General features: G+C 41.2%; 1 protein-coding gene across 3 annotated transcripts in view; it reads left to right on the top strand.

Moving 5' to 3' along the window:
- Window positions 1-19,431, top strand: part of LOC144520076 (furin-like protease kpc-1) — a 227,461-nt gene that overhangs the window by 42,560 nt on the left and 165,470 nt on the right. For all 3 annotated transcript variants that reach the window (XM_078253710.1, XM_078253711.1, XM_078253709.1), the window contains exons 4-6: window positions 691-772; window positions 10,138-10,241; window positions 15,668-15,773. In XM_078253710.1, the coding sequence (XP_078109836.1) occupies window positions 691-772; window positions 10,138-10,241; window positions 15,668-15,773 (292 nt within the window). The remainder of the gene's footprint in view (window positions 1-690; window positions 773-10,137; window positions 10,242-15,667; window positions 15,774-19,431) is intronic.

Below are 19,431 nucleotides of genomic sequence, written 5' to 3'. Positions count from 1 at the left end.
TCTGATTTAAGTGTAAGAGGACAATAGTGGTCGGACACTGATATGTGTGTGTGTGTGTGTGTGTCTGTGATCTGTTGTTTGATTTGGTGCGCCCACCTTCACAAGGACCAGCCTCTTATCAGATCAAAGCTGCAAGCAGCGGCCTATAAAAGTGTGTGTGTGTGTGTCCTGTGTGCGTGCCCTGTGTGTGCATGTGTACTGTGGAGGACAGAGGTGTAGGTGAGGCGGGGGTGTTTTTATTGCTTTTAACCCAGGACAATGGGACTGTAAAGGAGAGAGCGAGCGAGTACTCTTTGAACTAATGAAGAGGAAACCTTTTACTCTCCTCCGTAAAGATACCCAACTCTCCCTGTGCTATGGATTTTCCCTCTCTTTCAAAGTCGAAACGGAAACTAGAATTTTTTTTTATTATTATTTGCTCTGTGCTTCTCACTGTTTTGCTTTATCCTCATAAATCCACGATCTGAGACAAAGCCATACAAAGCGAAAATAAGACTTCAGAAATGGCTGAAGAGTGTTACACGAGCATCTATTGAGTAAGCCGAGTTGCGGACACTAAACTTACCAAAGGGAAGCGAATGCAACAAACTAAACGTGAAATGTCTAATATTTTAGCGATTGACCAATCAGGCAACATTAATTCATATTTTCCTCAAAGTAATGCATGACTCTGTGTGTTGTGATTTCCAGGTTCACCAGGTGCAGAGGCAGCACAGTCATCATAGAGACAAGCGGGTTCCTGTGACAGTGCTGGACCACAGTACCACTCGCAGTAAGTAAAGATATATTTAAAAAGCAACTTAGCACCAGCTAAAAAAAAAAAAGACCTCCCGTGGGTTAAAACCCCTTAAAAAACTTGGTTTCAAAGTATTGTCTATAGCATTAATTATTTATAAAAAAAAAACAACAACAACCCTACTCATTTTTAGTTTAACAGCTGGAACACACCGCACGCGTATAACAGCATAGCGCAGCTATTTTTATTTCGGCGCCCATGTTATCCAATCTGTCCGGCCACACCGGGCGTGTAGCATCGGCGTAGGCCCTCGCCCTGCAGCCATAGGCAGTAAAAGAAATGGACACAGCCACTGTTTTAGGTAACAGTGTGGTGGATTATACGATAACCTATATATCGACCCAGAGGATATCAATGCATTTGTAGTTTTACCACAACTTCCCTTTTCAGATCACTGCCAAACAAGACTTTATTTAAATAAGTCTACAACATATAGCATTGAACCAGAATCAGAAACCAGCAAAATGTATGCCATCCTTCAAAAATATATATGGAAAAAAATGTCAATCCCGTAAGAATTTGGCTAAAAATCTACAATTTTATGATAACACCAATAATGCTTTATGGAAGTGAAGTCTGAGGCCGTTTTCGAAACCAGAATTTAAAAACTGGGATAAAACTCCCACTGAAAAGTTACAATTGGGATTCTGTTAAATTATTCTAAAAGTTCACCCAAACACCCCAAACAATGCATTCCCTCTGAAAATTCAAATCCAAAAAAGGTCAATTAAATTTTGGCAGCATTTAAATCAAGCTGATAAAAATTCCATTGCATACAAAGCTCTCCTGAGCAACCAGCAGTGTTCAGATGTCCACCCCCCCCCTGGACCAGCTGGCTTGGAGGTCCACGGAGCTAAACGCCACAGTCAGTAGTAGACAGACAGGTAGAGAGAGAGACAGGTCCACGGAGCTAAACACCACCGTCAGTAGGCCTTAGAGCCGCCACAGACACAATCCTCAGTCTTCAATCAAAAGATTTGAAACTAAATTAAAAGACGAATGAACAGAACAATGGCGAAATGAAAATAAAATACAACACAACCTCCTCTGTTATCAATCCCAGAGAACAGAGAGACCCAATTGGCCGAAGAGCTCTAAACAAAAAAATCCCAAAGAAAAACAAATTTGAACCACGAGAGGAATGTGTCTGTCACACTGCCACCAGGACATCGAAACAGAATTAAGTTTCTTATGTACATGTCCCAAATATGAAGACTTAAGAACCAAATATTTCCAAAAATGTAAAAAAACACATACCAGGCTTCACTACCTACACTGAGGACAAAAAGCTTCCTTTTTTTATTAGGGGAAGATAAAAACACGGCATGGCTAGCTGCTAAATATGTCTTCTGCTGCCACAATACAAGGCAAAATATTATTCTATTTTTTTTTTTTTTATTCTATTCTTTTTTATTTTATTGTTTCAACATACCCTTTGAGGGACATGCACAGACTTTGTTTATTATCTGCAATTATATAATAATGATCCTGTTTACTTGTATTATTTTATCTGATGTATTTACTTTTGCTGTTTATATGTATCTACTGAAATTGAGGGAGAGAGCGAGAGGGAGAGGGACGGACGGACGGAGAGGGAGACAGACGGAGAGAGAGAGAGAGAGAGACAGATGCATGGCCAGTCACGTATCTACGCTACGCAACACTTGCGCGAGCAGTGTGTTCCAGCTGTCTGCTACACTTAACTTGGCTTATTTGCTTTACTGGACTGTGTGGGTGTAGCTTCATCCAATTTGATTGACAATGGCCTGGCAACATGATCAAACAACTCCACACCTGTTTTCTAAATATCGTTTCCACCCTAAACTTCACTAATCAAAAACAAATCTCATATTTTATATCATATATTAACCGAACTGTTAAACAGTGCAAACAGAAGTACAATCAACCCGTATTAAATGACATATTGTGTGGGCACGCTTTGTTTTAATGTGACTTTAGTTAAGAGTGGATTTGTGAAGGAAAAGAGTAAACATAAGTGTTACAAAAAATAGTTTTGTAACAAAAAATTGTTTGGGGGGTCTCAACACTTAAAATATATTGTGACAAATTTAGCAGATGATCTGTGTTGAAAATGACAGCTAAAGTCTGACCAAAATCTTGAGGTAAAGTTTAAACTGTAAAATTGACAAATTAGTGATTCAGTTCTATTTCTACAAAAAGTTCAGTTGACATCAGCATCGGTGAAATAAAATGACATGATGGTTTTCCAACTGAGTCCCTCCCAATGTTTATAAAGAAAATGACCAGTTGTATATTTTACCTATATATGAAGTTGTATACTTACTGACAAGTCACAGATCCTCAGGTAATGTGCCAACATGTGCCATAGTAATTGTGTCTGATGATCACATTACTGTCAGGAGTACAGTAAGAAGGGCTTTGATCACATTTTGCTAAAAGAGTTCTAAAGACAATATTGCACATGCCTGTTGTTGTGTCAAAACATCATGTTTCCTTCAGTAGCTGCCACATGTTAAAACAATAAATTATTTTCCATCACACGCTAAATTGACTTCAAGTACGGGCATGTTTATCCTTTCTTTTTTTGTGATTAACAGTTTTTTTTATTTAGTTTTAAGACAACAATGTTTAACATCTCTAAAGTCTACATCCTCAATATCAAAAGTGGCTTTCATATTAAGTTTAATGTTAGAATTGGTTCAGAAAGCATCTAGAGTTGCATAAATGACTCATGTGTATTTAAACATACAGTTTTTATATGCATACAATGTTATGTAAATGTATGCAAGTCCGAATAGCCTAGATATGTTTGCCACATATGCTTTTCTGAATGTTTTTGGCCTTTGTGACAATGAACCTCTCTGATGAAACCAGTAGAACAACTGCAGCCGTTTTATGTCTGTTTAATATTTACATTGTGCATGGGTATACCTTGAAGCCCAGCCATACGTGTATGATAGTGCAGTATCTGTTATCATCTGTGTGTGTAATGGGAAGTGGTGGGTGTGTTTGTACAATAATGTACTGCCTCACGTCCTGCTGCGGTGCTGCCTCTCTCTCTCTCTCTGTGTATTACCATCCTCACAGCGTCGCTCAGCCTCTGCTCTGATAGATAATATGAAGGCGAGTTGAAGAGAGAGAAAAATGAAAGAGCAAGGACGTGGTGGATGAACAGTGCAGAGTTGTATGCGTATTCACATACAGTAGAGGAAGAAAAAAAAAATTGCACTTGTACGTTTTGACCGATTTGAACTTTTGAAGTCTTATACTTCTTACTAGTATTTTTGGATTGAAGCTGCCAATATTCAACATTGAGTGCCAGTATTAAATCTCAAATATTAAGATTTTCATGCCAAACAGTTTCTTGGCAGTGTGGAAGAGCCTCATTATGGGATTCTAAACTCTCTTGAAGCACTTGATACAGTTAGTAAGACCAGTATTAGTACTATGGGTGTAATGGTAAAAGAAAAAACCCGTAATCATTGAATGGTGACTCATTTGTCGCGATTGTATCGATTAAAATATTGAATCGCGATTAATGGCAAATTAATTGCACATTTTTGAATCTGTTCTAAATGTACTTTAAAAGGGATATTTTCACATTACATATTATCTAGTGAAGGCCTGTCTTTGGCTATGGGGAGGAGGGTTCTCTGTGTTTCCTCTAGAATTTTTTTCAGCAGCAGGGGTGGGTGGGGGTGTTGAACGTCAAAAAGTAAAATTACCTGAAAACAGTGTGTAGTTTCTTTTTAGCATCTCACATCACACTTTCAGTCACTATGACCACTACTACGTTCAGAAACCTTGTGCCAAAATATGAACAATAACGGGCTTATCTGCTAATGTTAGCTACCGACCGTTACCTTGAAACCATCCAGAAAATAGACGGTACTGTAGGGTGCCGTTACCTGAAACCGGTGATTTAACATCACCGCTCATTTTACACACAGTTTAACAACAAAACAAAACGCTGAGTGAACATTACTAGCTACGTTTTCATGTTGTCGCATCTGGTGTCTGATAAACAGTAAATTCATCAAATTCAGTGTCCACATTGCTATTTTCCAATAAACTGTAGCTGTCATATTTCACGGGACCCGCGTGAGTGCGGATTTCATGTCGCTGTTTGTCACTTTGTCTAAGATTGAGTGACAAGTACTCGCCCTGTTGTTTATTTGGTTGCCATGACTTCGCGAGTGATGACGTCCTGTCACTGTTCCAGTTGCTCACCCTAAAGGGGAGAGAGAGCGGGTGACAGTTCGCTTGAGTTCAGTAGAGCACACGGCTCTGCAGAGTCATGTAATTACGACTTTATGACTTTTTATAAACAGCTGAAGGAGCGGCGGTGCGCCGCTACTACATGTAGGCCTACATAGCGGAAACCCTGTTGTGCGTCTGTCCTATTTCTGATACCATGGCGGCAGAAATTTTCATAGAGGAAACACTGTCTATGCATCAGCCGTATGCTTGGCCAGCAAGTGGTAATTGGGACTCGGCGTACTCCGGTGGTAACTCAGTTCACAGTACACGCAAATAACTTTAGTCTTGTCAAGAGAACCATCTCGAAGGGCTTTGAAACTCAACTTGCCATTCAAAAGAAGAAGGCCAAATACTCTGAACTCTTGTTTGGTGCATATGCACAAACAGTCAGAGTTTTCCCCCCCACAACCCACAGGCGTAGGGAGGCGACCCTCTCATCCACCAGGGTAAACTCCAACGTAGCGCGCTCAGCCGGGGGCTTGTGAGTATCCCCACACCTGCCCGGCTCCTCACACCCTGGGCAACTCCGGAGAAGAAAAGAGTCCAACCCCTATTCAGGAGTCTGGTTCCAGAACCGAGACTGTGCGTAGAGGTAAGCCCCACCAGATCTAACCGGTAGCGCTCCACCTCCCGCACAAGTTCCGGCTCATTCCCCCACAGAGAGGTGACATTCCACGTCCCCAGAGCCAGCGTCTGCTGCTCGGGTCTGGTCCGTCGAGGCCCCTGACCTTCACTGCCACCTGTGTGGCAGCGCACCTGACCCCAGCGGTTCCTCCCACAGGTGGTGGGCCCATGGGATGGAGAGATGGATTCCACGTAGCTTTTGAGGGCTGTGCCCGGCCGGGCTCCGTGGTAAACCCAGCCACCAGACGCTCGCTGACGAGTTCTCCATCTGGGCCTGGCTCCAGACGGGGGCCCCGGGCTTCCTCCGGCCAGGGTCACTCCATCTCTTCCTCGGTCACTCATAGGGTTTTTGAACCATTCTTTGTCTGGCCCCTCACCTGAGACCACTTTGCATTGGGAGACCCTACCAGAAGCACAAAGCTCCAGACAACACAGCCCTCAGGTTCATAGGGACACACAAACTTCTCCACCACGATAAGATGATTGTTCCCATTGTATCAATCAGAAAAGTTGCAGCTTGTTCAGTTGCTCAGCTAAGTGATATCTACCTGTCAGGGCTGCAGTACTCGAGTCCGGACCATCGACAGTTAAAGGTCTGGACTCGAGACAAGTTTAGACTGCTAGCTAAAGCTACGCCGATGTTTTGCTAACGTTAGCGCAACAGCGTTAGCCTAGCCTGCTAGGTAAATATTACGACTGCCTTCGGAGTTTCTTATATCTGCGTCCATGTTGTCAACATAAGCCATGTGGCATTAGTGCTCCTTTTGTACCAAAATTGTATTGAATGAAATATTAAGCTTTGCTCCTACGAGATGGCTGTGTTTTTATTACGTTACACACAAAGCTAACTGGCTATAGTTAGCCTGTATGCTAGCGGACATTAGCTAACGTTGCCGAGACAGTGGCAGTAGAGTTTCGGCGAGCTAACCACGACAGTGTTGTCGCCCTCTCGCCCACAATCAACCTCTGCTGCTAAAAACAGTCAACCTGCAGTGATGTTTTGAAATGGAGACACACATATCGTAACTTTTCCTGGAAATCCTGGCCATTATTTTAAGGCATAAACCAACCATAGGGGTACATTCAGGGGTAGCTAACCCTGCTGCTAACATTGGCTATTACATTAGCCTAAAACGATAATTATAGCCATACATATATATCACAGTAACACTGCAAAATTAAAGACAAACAGATCCAACCAAAATCACGTTTTATTGAGTCAGCAGTTATATACAAACAATAAGGAAAGCTTCAATACTTCAGGTTGTTACAGTAGCGGACCAGCTCACCAATCTGGCTTTCTGCCCCTGGTATGCGCACGCACCCTGTAATGTTTGTAAACAGGAAACCCATGTATAGGCAGATTTTTTCCCTTTGGATAGAGCCATGCTAACAGTTTTCCACGTGTTTCCATTATTTATGCTTAGCTAAGCTAAGCTAATTGTTCCCTGGCTTTAGCTCCATAGATGGTGCACAAGTCTTGAGACTGGTATAGATCTTCTCATTTCAATCTCAACAAGAAGGAAAAGAAGTGTATTTCCCAAAATGTTGAATTATTTGTTTTAATTAGTCCTTCCTAATTGTACTCAGGCTATTCGGGTAAAAGGGTACTTAGGTCTGTGTGTGAATATATCTTATACTTGAGTGAATCTGAATGTACACAAGTGTACTCTGTACTAATTATGCTATTAAATGACATTGCTGAGTTGGCATCAGAATGTTTTATGTTGGTGCAGGAGGTGAAAATAGTATTTTCAGTTATTTTTAAACTTAATTAAATTGATGAGCTTAAATTATATTTTTGAGGTGGACAAAACCCAGTATACGGCTGTTTTTTCTTCTTTTTTTTTAAACGTGTATTTATTGAGTTTTTGTACATTTCACAGACAAAAACAGTACAACAAGGTACATAACATAAAACAGAAAAGAGATCAAGGATCAAATGTAGTAGCTGAGTACCCACAGTCATGAATCTGCACATCCATAGGTGTATGCTTACACGAAAAACATACAGCAGTGGTTTGTCTCAACACCATATAGTACAGATGGCACACTACAGGCATTAGGAGTATGTTATCTTATTTAGACAAAAACAAAAAAAGCACTGCTTAGTCCAGCTAGTTATCACTCCAACCATCCACACCCATATTGTTATTCTCAAGGAAATTGAAGAAAACGCTCCAAATCTTCCAAAACTTGTCAAGCCTATTTTTTGATGTGTAACTTATCTTTTCTAAAGCTAAATAAAAAGTCATTCCCCTCAACCATTGCAATGTGCCACAAGGTGTGTCCGATTTCCATGAGCAAGCAATGCGTCATTTGGCTTCTAAAAAACAAATATTCAGTAGAGATCCAACTTTGTTAGAGGTTATAAAGCTGCCTGGGTAGAGATTTAATAAGCATCATTTAGGGCTAAGGGGCACCTCCTCACAAGTGATCTGGCTTGCCAGGTCCAACACCTTCCTCCATAATAAGAGTATCTGTGGACACTCCCACATACAATGAAATGAAGTTCCTTTTTGGTCATTACATTTGACGCAGGTATATGGTATGTTAGAATTAAAGCGATGCAGCGTAGCTGGGGTTATGTATAATCTACTTATCCATTTATATTGCAATAGTTTGGAGTTAGTATTTATGGATTGGGTTTGAGCTAGACAATATGCTTCTCCTGCAAGTCTGTTCTCTATGCTTGTAGTACGTGTTGTGATGACTATTTAGACTTACTTACACACAAGTTGTACAGTAATGAAACCTGTCCCCTAGAATGTAAGAATTTCAATGTGCAATCTTCCAGAGTGGATCGGGGAGGAAGTTTCAAACTATTGCTCTGTTTGGACAGGATGAAACTTCTTAGTTGCAGATAATTAAAAAAATGTTTTGAGGGAATCCCATATCTCAATTTAAGTTCTTCAAATGACATAATAATTAAGTTTTCAATATAGAGGTCAGCTACCTTAGCTACACCTTGAGATGCCCAGATTTTAAAGCCTGCATCTGCTCTACCAGGTTGGAAGTCGTCATTACCAAAAATCAGGGGGAATTCAGTTAATTTAGGAGTTTCCCCAGGTGTGCCAGACAATTATGCCAAACCATTAAAGTATTTTTGAGAAAAGGGTTTGCAGTCTTTTTAATTAGTTTCAGCATGTTAGCAGAGTATATATAAATATTTAAAGGGATGTTAATTAAATGTGATTCTACTGAAACCCAAGCTGGAGGGTGGTTCCTCTCAAAATAAAACATCCCTGCTCTGATTTAGTAGTTTGCCCAGTAGTACCACTCAAGATTTGGTAGTATGTAGTATATATAGTACCTTCTCTATCATATGGTAGATACAACAGGGAGAGTCTGAGCCTGGGACACTTGTTGTTCCATATAAAATTTGAAAAAAAGCTTTTTAAGTGTATGAAAGAGTGAAGGTGGGGGGACAAGTGGGATGGATTGGAAAAGATACAAAAATGTAGGTAAAATACGGATTGGGTGTCTTTTAAAAAATGAAATTCCTTGTCTGGTTCGGATATGTTTCCTATAGGTCTGATTCAGATCTGGTCCAACATTTTGGACCAGTGAAGACTTCGACATTACAGCAGCACTGTAGCACCGTAATATATTGACTCAGATGATGCCATTGCAAATGGTTAAGCACGTTTGATTATTTGTGTTTCCAAAGACATACCAAAGTTTGGTTAAACAATATTGGCACATAGTTTTTGTGTCTCATGTCTCTGTACCTTACTCTAAACTATAGTACTCTAAATACTATCAGAGACTGCTCCTCCACAGGTTACTCGTTTGCCTTAGCCATGCTGACAGCGCTCTGTGTATGAGTTATACATCTGGGGACTAATTTTAGAATTTATGTTCTTACTTGTGTATGCTAAGACCTAGACCTAATTAAAGTGTAGTAGGCTAATGTGTCAGTAATTACTTGGTTCAGAGGGAGTGCTGAACCCCGGAAAGTTGCCGAGTGAAATGGTTCAGGATCAATACATGTACATGTTATACCCCTAATTAATAATAATGCTTGAAATATATTCATGCATGTTTGTGTGCAATGTTTTATAGCAGTCATTTAATTAACTTCCCATTAACTAGTGTGATATTAATTAATTTGGCAATACTGTACATACAGTATATTATGAAACAAACTGATTCATATCCATCGTGTGTGAGGGAGGGAGAGAGTGAATGGCAGTGAGATGGAGTGCTGTGCAGAGAGAGAGAGAGAGAGCTTGCGACAGACAGCGAGCCAAGCTGTGCCGCAGTAATGAGATGCTAATAATATGCTAATGATATGGTAATCTTCCGGCAGTATTCCACCTCACCGGAGAGAAGGGGAATCTGGGAGGCCTTTCACCATTGGTTGGAGAGCAGGGACTTCCTGAAGTCAGAGTTCAAAACCAGAAAAAAAAAAAAACTACACACACAAACACGTGCACACACATTCTACACATGATGGGTCTATGTGCTTGCAGGTTCCCAGAGGAGAGAGTCTGCAACTGACAGGCAGCCTGAGGAGAATGAGAGTGACCAGTCCCTCACCTTCAATGACCCGCTCTGGCCCATGCAGTGGGAACTGGTGGGTGTAATTGTGTGTATGTGTGTGTGTGTGTGTGTTTTCATTGGCCTCCTCTCTCTCTCCTCTCAGCTCTTGTCCTGATGGTGAAGGATGTTCCTCTGACAGGCATAAGTCAGGCAGCCTTTCATGTGTGACTGGAGAGAGAGACAGAGGATAGAGGGAGGTAGGCAGATTAGGGAGAAGGAAAGAGAGGGGGAGAGGAGGTGAAGGGGGTTGTCGATGTTGAACTGAGACAGATGTCGGGGATTGATTAGGCTCGCAGCAACACTGACACACAAACTGTGCTGCAACAAGACAAGCTCATCCCTTCAGCACAATCTCATTCACATGGTTTGACCAATATGTGTTTGTGCAGAACAGCAGCAGCAGCACAAAACCAGTATGTGTGGATATAAAAATGTCATATTTGTTACTGTAAAGCACTAGCACAAAATGTGTGTGTGTGTTTTAACTTCCTATTTTTGTAATACCCATACTCTTTATGCACAAATGCACTTGAATTAAGTCAAAGTGGTTCGGCAGATGTACCGTTCCCTCCTTTCTGTGCAGTCTCTACCAATTTTCTGAGTGATATCTTTCTCATTACCGTCTTTGAATAAGAGAGAATACCTCATTTTTTGGATGTAATCTGTAGGCTTATTCTGTTCAAATTCATCAAATTAATGAGTAAGACGGCATCGTTTGATATACAGGTAGTTCTAAACCAGCGTTGTTACCCTACCTTTATTTTGGCACCAATACCAAAGCACGAGAAATAGAACTACACCAATAAACCCCCCTGGCCAATATGTCAGCTGATATTAGCTTATTGCAGATATATCCATATTGGTGCATATGTCGGACAATAAATGGCAAGAAATGAGATAATTTAAGATAATTTAAATTAAATGTGGCCATTATATTGTTTGTCCAATAGAGAGCACTAACAAGTTTATTTTTCAAACATAAAATGTCCTCAGTACATATCTTGGTCACAGTTGGTAATAAACAAACATATCCTTATAAAAACAATGGTAGTTTGTGATAGGTGTTTATTTATGTAGTTAAGCATTCATTTCATTCCAGCTTTTGGTCCTTAACAGCTTTGGGTTCTCTCCTGGACACATTTCAGTACAATAGTGTCTTAGTGTCTAGTCTTTCTTATTGCTTATTTGAAGCATGTAAACAGACAGCTTATAGAACTATTTAATTTTATTTTTGTTTCTTTAAATATGTTTCTATTTACATGATTTGTTACATAATTTGACCACGGTGTCCGGTTCACACAAAAGCTTTGTAAACTTCAATAATTCTCACAATGCCAGGTTACAGTCATAACAGCATAATTGTATGTAACCTGTATTTATAATAGATTTCTGGTATGGTATTGCCAAGCATCCCAACATATACACGCACGAACGGACGCACGCGCACACAGAATCACATCGCAGGGCAACAGGGCTCAGCCAATCGAAACAGCTGATGTTCTTGACTGACATGCGAGGGTGTAATCTGACAGAGCCATGAAGAGGAGGGGCGGAGTTAAAGATTCACCACGGCAACCGGCAAAAGATTGACTGACACCTCAGCTCTCGGGGCAAAATGGTGGAGTGAGAGTCAGGATGGGGGCGGAGAGTGGGAGAAACATAAATGCAGGAAGGGAGGAGGAGAGATGGATGGGAAATGAAGCTTTTCTATATGAGATTGAGATGTGAATAGTCTTCGCTCTTAAATGTTGAACTTTATCGACAAGATTGTTTATGAAACACAGGCTGAGGCTAATCCGCATCACTGCAAAACCAGCGGTGACGTGACTTTTTTGACGTTTTTTTTAAGCTTTTGGCGCTTTTTTTAAACGTTGTTGTCCCTCTTTTCAACGCTTTTAAAAAAAAATCATAGTCAATAAACCTAATAAAATGACATTATACCTAATTTTTGAGTTTGAAAAAAAGCAGATATTATGAATTATTTTATAACACAAGGGTTAATCCCGAAAAAAAACAGCACGGTTGAATTTCAGCCTGCATGCAAGTTTTTGTAGCCTAGAACAGAGCGGCTTATATCGGTAGAGAGAGCAACAAGGTAGCGGCCTGCCGAGAGGAGAGAAAACAGCAAAACACAGTAAAGTCTCTCACTTTGAACTGAAACGGAAACTACTGTGCTGCCAACATATGTTGTTAAGGTTAAAGCCGATGCTTTTTCGGGGGCAACGCCCTTCACTTTACCGGCAGTAATGAAAACATATGAAGCCACCATGTCTTGAGAAGCTTGTTGTTTTATTGTTCACTTTTAACTCACTTGACATTGTCTTTGCTATCTCTTTTTCCTCTCGCTTTTCCTCCCATACGCCACTCTCAGCGCTCGCTCTCCTTGCGCGACCACACAGGCACTGACGCCACTCACTCAACCCACTTGCCATTCTCGCTCTAACTTACGCTACTCTTGTAACAGGCGGTTGCGGTTAACCGCCATATCGCAGTCGCGACGCGGTGATACGCTTCTTCACCGCGGTAAGAAAAAAATCCATACCGTCACAGCCCTAGAACAGTGTATGCCGCATCAACATTTTTAAAATGCACCAAACGGGTTATGAAATATATAGCTAACATAATTATATAGCTTGATTACTTAAACTAAACCATATAACATAATCATCATTAACTCAATCAAGGAAAATGTAAAGCATTTTTAAGGTTAAGTACACATCCCTTTTTTTTTTTCTCTCTCTCTCTCTCTCTCTCTCTTCTCCTCCTCCTCCTCCCCTGCTCTCGTTCTGTTGTGTTTAATCAGCCTCTGGTGGACATGGATATTGATTGAGGGTCAGTAATCTGCTCAGGGTTGGTAGCCTGCCAGGACTGTGTGTGTGTGCATGCGTGTGCGTGTGCGTGCGTGTGCGTCCGAAGGCAAGTGGACTCTATTGTATCCTTGCTTAGACTGAGTCCAGAGGAGCTTGTTCAAATCTGCTAAAATCCATACAGCATCCTGGGCGTGCTTGCCGTGGATGATGTGTGTGTGTGTGTGAGAGAGAGAGAGAGAGAGAGAGAGAGAGAGAGAGAGAGAGAGAGAGTGTGAGTGTTTGTATGCTACAGCTGAGGGGCAGCTAAGATAAAGGCAGAGAAAACAGATTGTTTTATTGTTGCATGTGTCTTCTGCTTAGAGAAAGTTTATCTATGTGGACATAAATAAATGGTTAAAATGTGTTTTGTGCTCTTGTGTTGCATGAGCTTTTTCACAACTCTGTATTCATGTACAGTATTTATATTCGTTTGAGCTTGTGTGTGTGTGTGTGCGTGTGTGCACACACGTATGTATATATGCTAGACTGATTGGTTGTGTTCCAGTGCTTCAGAGGATGATTATGATTCTGCGCACGCTTACGTGTCATTGTGTGTGTGTGTGTGTTGAAGTGTGAAGCTTGTGCTGTTGGCTTTCACTTCATGACTGTGTGTGTATGTGTGAGTGAGTCATCGTTCAAGATGCCTCACTGTGGGCTTAAATTCAAGTTCACAAAGGTGTGTGTGCTTGTTTTTTTGCTCATATGTGTGCCTTTGTACCCTCTGTGTTTGTGTATGTGTGCACATTTCCCAGGGCCAGTCCTCGTGCTGTGGTGGACGTAAGCTTGGTAGCTGCCTCCATTCATCTGCTTTATTCTCACAGACTACAAAGCAGCACTGCTCTCTAGATGCAACCTCCCAAAGACACACACACACACACACACACACACACACACACACACACACACACACACACACACACAAAGGCAATGAACAAACTCAGCTGCCCACATACATAGATATCCACACACACCATATGATATTCAATGTGATTGTTTCTAGAGGCTTCAACTCTCTTGTTGTTATCATGATGAAGATGGAGAGGAAGGGCGTGCACAATAGGGAAAGAACAGCTCACCAGGGGGGAGAGAGAGAGAGAGTGTGTGTGTGTGTGTGTCTGTCTGTCTGTCTGTCTGTCTGTCTGTCTGTGGGCACTCTGAACACACATACTGTGTCTAAGTGCATGCACTCATAGGCAATAATGTGCACACATTCTCTCACATAAACACGAGTTAAACTTAGAATAAATATATCCACCCATGCACAGATTCTGCAGAAATTCTATTCAAATACAGTATGTAGACCACAAGAGAACAACACGAGTGGACAATAGCTCACTGGAAATGGAAATGAGTATCAGCAGGATTTTGATACCACCAATACTGGATACTGACACCGCTTATTGTACTTTTTTGATACTTTAACAATCTTCTTATGAGTTGTTTTGAATAGATTAAAAACTGAAGTCAAACAAAGCAATTTGTCATAAGTAAATTCTTTCTTTGGCAGCAACAGTTGTGCGTCTGCCAAATGTTTGCCTGCTGAACACTGCGTCTTATGGCTATGGCACTTTGTAATGTTCCCTGCAATGAACATGCAGGATAGGACAACTGTAGTAGATAAAGAAGATGAGACTGAATAAATGTAAATGTTTGATGTTACAGTAGTCAAACAGGTGCTTTGCCATATCATTGCCATTGCTTCTTTTATCGACACATTCAATAATTTGGAAGAAAACATATTTCTACCATTTCCAACTGCAGAAAGCAGAATCATTTACGACAGGTCAATATTCTCTTTCGATTGGCGCAGCTTAGTTTGTACTTATGCAGAGGTGGCACAGTGCAATAACGCAACACAGCGTGAAGTAATGTAATGTAACGGCCGTTGCAAACTCAGCGTTTAAGCACGCAAATGTCACTGTAATACTACTGTAGGTGTGTGTGTGTGTGTGTTTTTTTTAAATCTGATTCCATTATCAATAGAAAATAATTTGGGGGGGATGATGATGCAACATTAGCGACGCAAGCTTGTGACCGCGAGGTCGTCGGTTCAATCCCCAGACCGACAGGATAAAATCTGGGTGGGGAAAGTGAAAGAACAGCGCTTGTCCCTCCCTCATCACCACCACTGAGGTGCCCTTGAGCAAGGCACTTGCACCACTCCAGTGGAGCTGCTCAGTGGCCAGCAGATCAGACTGTGGTTGTACTGGGCAGCTTCCAGGTATGAATGTGTAACTGTGTGAATGTGATCAGGGCGTTCCTGCAAAAGAGAGGCTGCCTCTCACACACAACCTTCCCTGAATAAATAAAAAAAGTAACAGCATAATGTGGAGAAGATGAATTTAGCCGGTCAGGTGGTAAGCAGACAACTGGGTGAAATGGGGGCAAATAAAAAAAATAATAACAAAAAAAAGGATGTCTAATGAAAATGCTCTGGCAGCTGTGTTAGTGTTGTTGCTGCTGGCTTTGCAGGTAGTGGTCTTCCACTTACTTTTTTACTGCTAGTGAGAGATGCATTTTAGGTTACTGTATGTTTAACAATAAACATCTCATTGCTGTGGTCCTTTTAATTTGTGATAACAAGGGTGTGTGTGTGTGTGTTTGTGTTTAGTTTGCACAGGGCGAGTACATCTCCAGTGGCTTTGACCTGAACGTGATGCCAGTTTGGAGCAACAACATCACCGGGAATGGAGTAGTGGTCAGCATCATTGATGATGGTGAGTCTAACCTTTACTGCCACACAGACTGATTGGATTAGATTAAATAGGGATAGTACTTGGGTACATAATGCTTATTAAATACAGTTGATTGATTATACAGATGTGGATTTTCTAGCCAAAATAAGAACATTGTGGCATACATTTTGGAATGTTTACAAACACAAAATATTAGTTTGTAACAGGACTCGTGCTTGGGTTCTTTCTGGTTCTGTACTAGCTGGTAGTTTCATTTTAACCATACACCTTTCTGCTTAATACAATAAGGCCCGGAGCAGACATCTAAAATATCTGGAAAATGCTTCTTTCTTAGGAAATTGTATAGCCCAATTTTCTGCAAGAGTTTGCGACTGGCTTTGGTGTTCGCTATCCAAAAAGATTTCAGATTTGCAAAGACTTGTCAAATTTGGTGTGATGAAGCTGAACTCTGGCCCTCAGTGGAGAGGGTGAATGATTTATGTTAGTGCGCCTCCCCGCCTCCACCTCCACCACCGTCATCTTCGTCTCAGTCACGCCACAATGAGAATTCATTTCTCTCTGATTGCTGGGATATCTGGCAACAAGGGAAATGAGAGAGCGGCATCTTATGGGCTCATTCATCAAGAACTAATTGAAGCCACACTAGTCTCAAGTGCTGATAGAGCTGGAGTAGTGTTGGAGTGTGCTGTGTTGTATGTATATGTGTGTGTGTGTGTTTTACAGAGTGTTCATGTGACACTTTTTTTGCATCCAAGTGGCTCTGACTCTACTGTACGTGTGTGAGAAAGTGGACTCGGAGAAATTGTACTATAAAATTGTCATTATTCTAAGAAATGGCATATTGGTGTGGGTGTTTTTCTTTTCTTTTCTCCACTTGCATCTATGCATGTCTATCTGCCTGGATGTGTGTTGATTGATTCTTACTTGACTGTTTCTGATGAAAGATGCTGCTTTTATGGCAGACTGCTGTGGACAGAAGGCCTTCTCTTTGCCTTGCATCCCTCTGCATACATACAGCTCCTCTGTGTGTGTGTGTGCGTGTGTGTATGCGTGTGTTTGTGGGTAGTGGTGGCGAGGGGTGGAGGGTGGATACAGAATGAGCAAGCGAGAGAAAAAAAAAAGAGAGAAATTAAATAGAGGAAGGATATAGAGGGAAATGTCAGGCAAGAGTAAAAAGGATGCAGAGTGTGTGTGTGTGTGTGTGTGTGTGTGTGTGTGTGTGTGTGTGTGTGTGTGTGGACCAGAGAGTATTAGACTTGCACCACTGAATCTCTTCTCCTCTGAGGCTATTGTACTCTGGTCCACCTCTCTGTATTGATTCCACAGGGCAAGAGCTCCCTCACTCTTTCTCTTTCTCTCCCCGTCTTTTCCTTTCTCTCATTTTCTTGGTCTTTCCTCTTCTTTTTTCCCTGTTACCTCTTTGTTAACTAGGAGGTGACTTCTTCCTCTAGCCACCCTTCTTTTTTTTCCTTCTCTCTGTTTCTCCGTCTCTCCCTCCCTGCCTCCCTCTCGGACAGTCTGCCTCTCACAGCTGAAAGGATCGTGTATGCGTTCACCTTTAGCAACCCTTCAATCGATGCCTATTGATTTTAATATCACAATGAAATAAATTATTTTTCTTTGAGCGAAAGCGCCCCCTGCCCCTCCTCCCTCCGCCTCCTCCTCTATGTCCACCCTTCAATCCATTCCCTCTGTTTTAGAGGTAATGTAATTGGCATCTGATGTTGGTGCTCTACCAGCGTTGAATCACATTCACCATGCCACCTTCAATTTGTATGCCTGTGTTTGGGTTTCCTTCTGACTCTCTTCTTTCAGACTATTGTCTCACAGTTGCACCATTAGATAGAATTTGCATTAGATTTCATTTTATTACTGTACTTCATGGAGCATGAGCCTTACAAAACACAGCTCAATAAAATCAGGGGCCTGATTTACCAACGTGCATATGCGCAATTATGTGCATAAAACTTGTGTACGCTTATTTCTATGCTTAAAATCCGATTGATCCATTTCTTCTTGTGTTTTAGAATGTGTGTGCATTTAAGAACCATTTCTGACCATGTGCACCAACAGACCAATAGTGGTACACAGCGAAACTCCTTTCTAATTTACAAACACACAAACCAACTGTCAACCCTGTAAGTGATCGACAGATTCTATACATGTGCATTTACGTTTTGTATTTAGAAAATTTGATTTAGAGCACAATCACGCAATTACCATATCTATTTCATCTTGGTCTTTAAGTGGTGCCTCACTGAGCACCTGTGTCTGTAGGAGAACCAGAGGATCCGTTACTAACATTCAGTTGTAATCAGTCTGGATTCATTTTGATTGATTAATCTAAGTCAGGTGTGTTTTCTGTTATGCTGTTGTTGCACTTTTAAAAACAAAGTGCAACAATTTAAAAGCAAAATAGAAGCTAATTCGTAATTTCAGTTGTGGAACTGTCAAATGAAACCATTTGGTTTTAGCAGGATGTCATTTAGTGTTGTGGTGATCTAGCGTTCTCAGCTATGACCCATTAGACACATTACAACGAGCTGTAACCCATCTGTGCACACAGTCGGAGACCCTGACCAGTTTACTCTATATCACTGACAGTCTAACTATAGAACAACAAATGAAGCAGATCTTCATTTCATTATTTTCAATAATTAGAAGAATAACCAATTAGTCGATCAACAGAAAATGAATCTGCAACTATTGTGATAATTGATTGTTTAAGTCATTTTTCAGGGATAAGTGTCAAAAATGTAATAGTTGCAGGTTCTCAGATGTGAGAATCAGTTGCTTTTCTTGGTCTTACATTATACTAAATGTAATGTCTTTCGACTGTTGGTCGGACAAAACAAAGAATTTGATGCTGTCAAATTGGGTTCTCAGGGCGTCTTTAAATTTGGTACGATTGATTCGTACCGTCCCCCACCGCTCAGCTTTCACATTAGTAGTAATGTTGTTCCATCATCATCTATGTGACATGCAGATGAGACTGGCGGCTTTGAGAAATGCCTTTGCAACTCTACCCGCCGACTGCTACTCACATTTAAATAGCAGTCCAATTGCGTGCTTGATGCATGTTTTTTGTTTGCCTGATACGAACCGTACCCAGGTACTACATGTGAACCGTACTCAAGACCACCTTTTCAAGTGGCCGCGCCCAGGTAGGCTACACAGTGTTCACACTAATCACGCAAACTGGACTTTGGGGTCAAATGCACTCCGATCTGGCACCGGGTCCCTGATGTGGAAGCCTACCAAGATATTGTGATGGGCCTTCATCGCTGTTTTGTCATGTTTTATAAACCAAACGATAAATTAAGAAAATGAACAGCAACGACATGCTGGGACGCTTTCCTGCATGCCTGCTGCTGGGATGCTACAGTATCTTCACCTCATTGTCTGTGATATTTCACATCTTCAACTCTCTCAGTTGCTACTTTTGTCTACAACAAGTAACTCTACTTTAAGACTTCTAGGACTTTCAAAGAGATGTGAAAGATGAAGTTGACCATGAGCCTGTACGTGCACAAGCAGATTAACATGGAACAGGTGATATTTATTATTGTTCATTATGTAAATGTATGCCTATGCACGTTTGATGAATTGCAACTTTCTTGTTCGCATGGGTAGTTCCTACGCACATTTTTAGAACTTGTTCTATGCATGCTTTGATTAA

Source organism: Sander vitreus, chromosome 6, assembly GCF_031162955.1.
Source record: "Sander vitreus isolate 19-12246 chromosome 6, sanVit1, whole genome shotgun sequence".
Classification (NCBI taxonomy): domain Eukaryota; kingdom Metazoa; phylum Chordata; class Actinopteri; order Perciformes; family Percidae; genus Sander; species Sander vitreus.
Note: the sequence above shows the minus strand (reverse complement) of the source record. Positions and strands in the feature narration are given on the sequence as shown.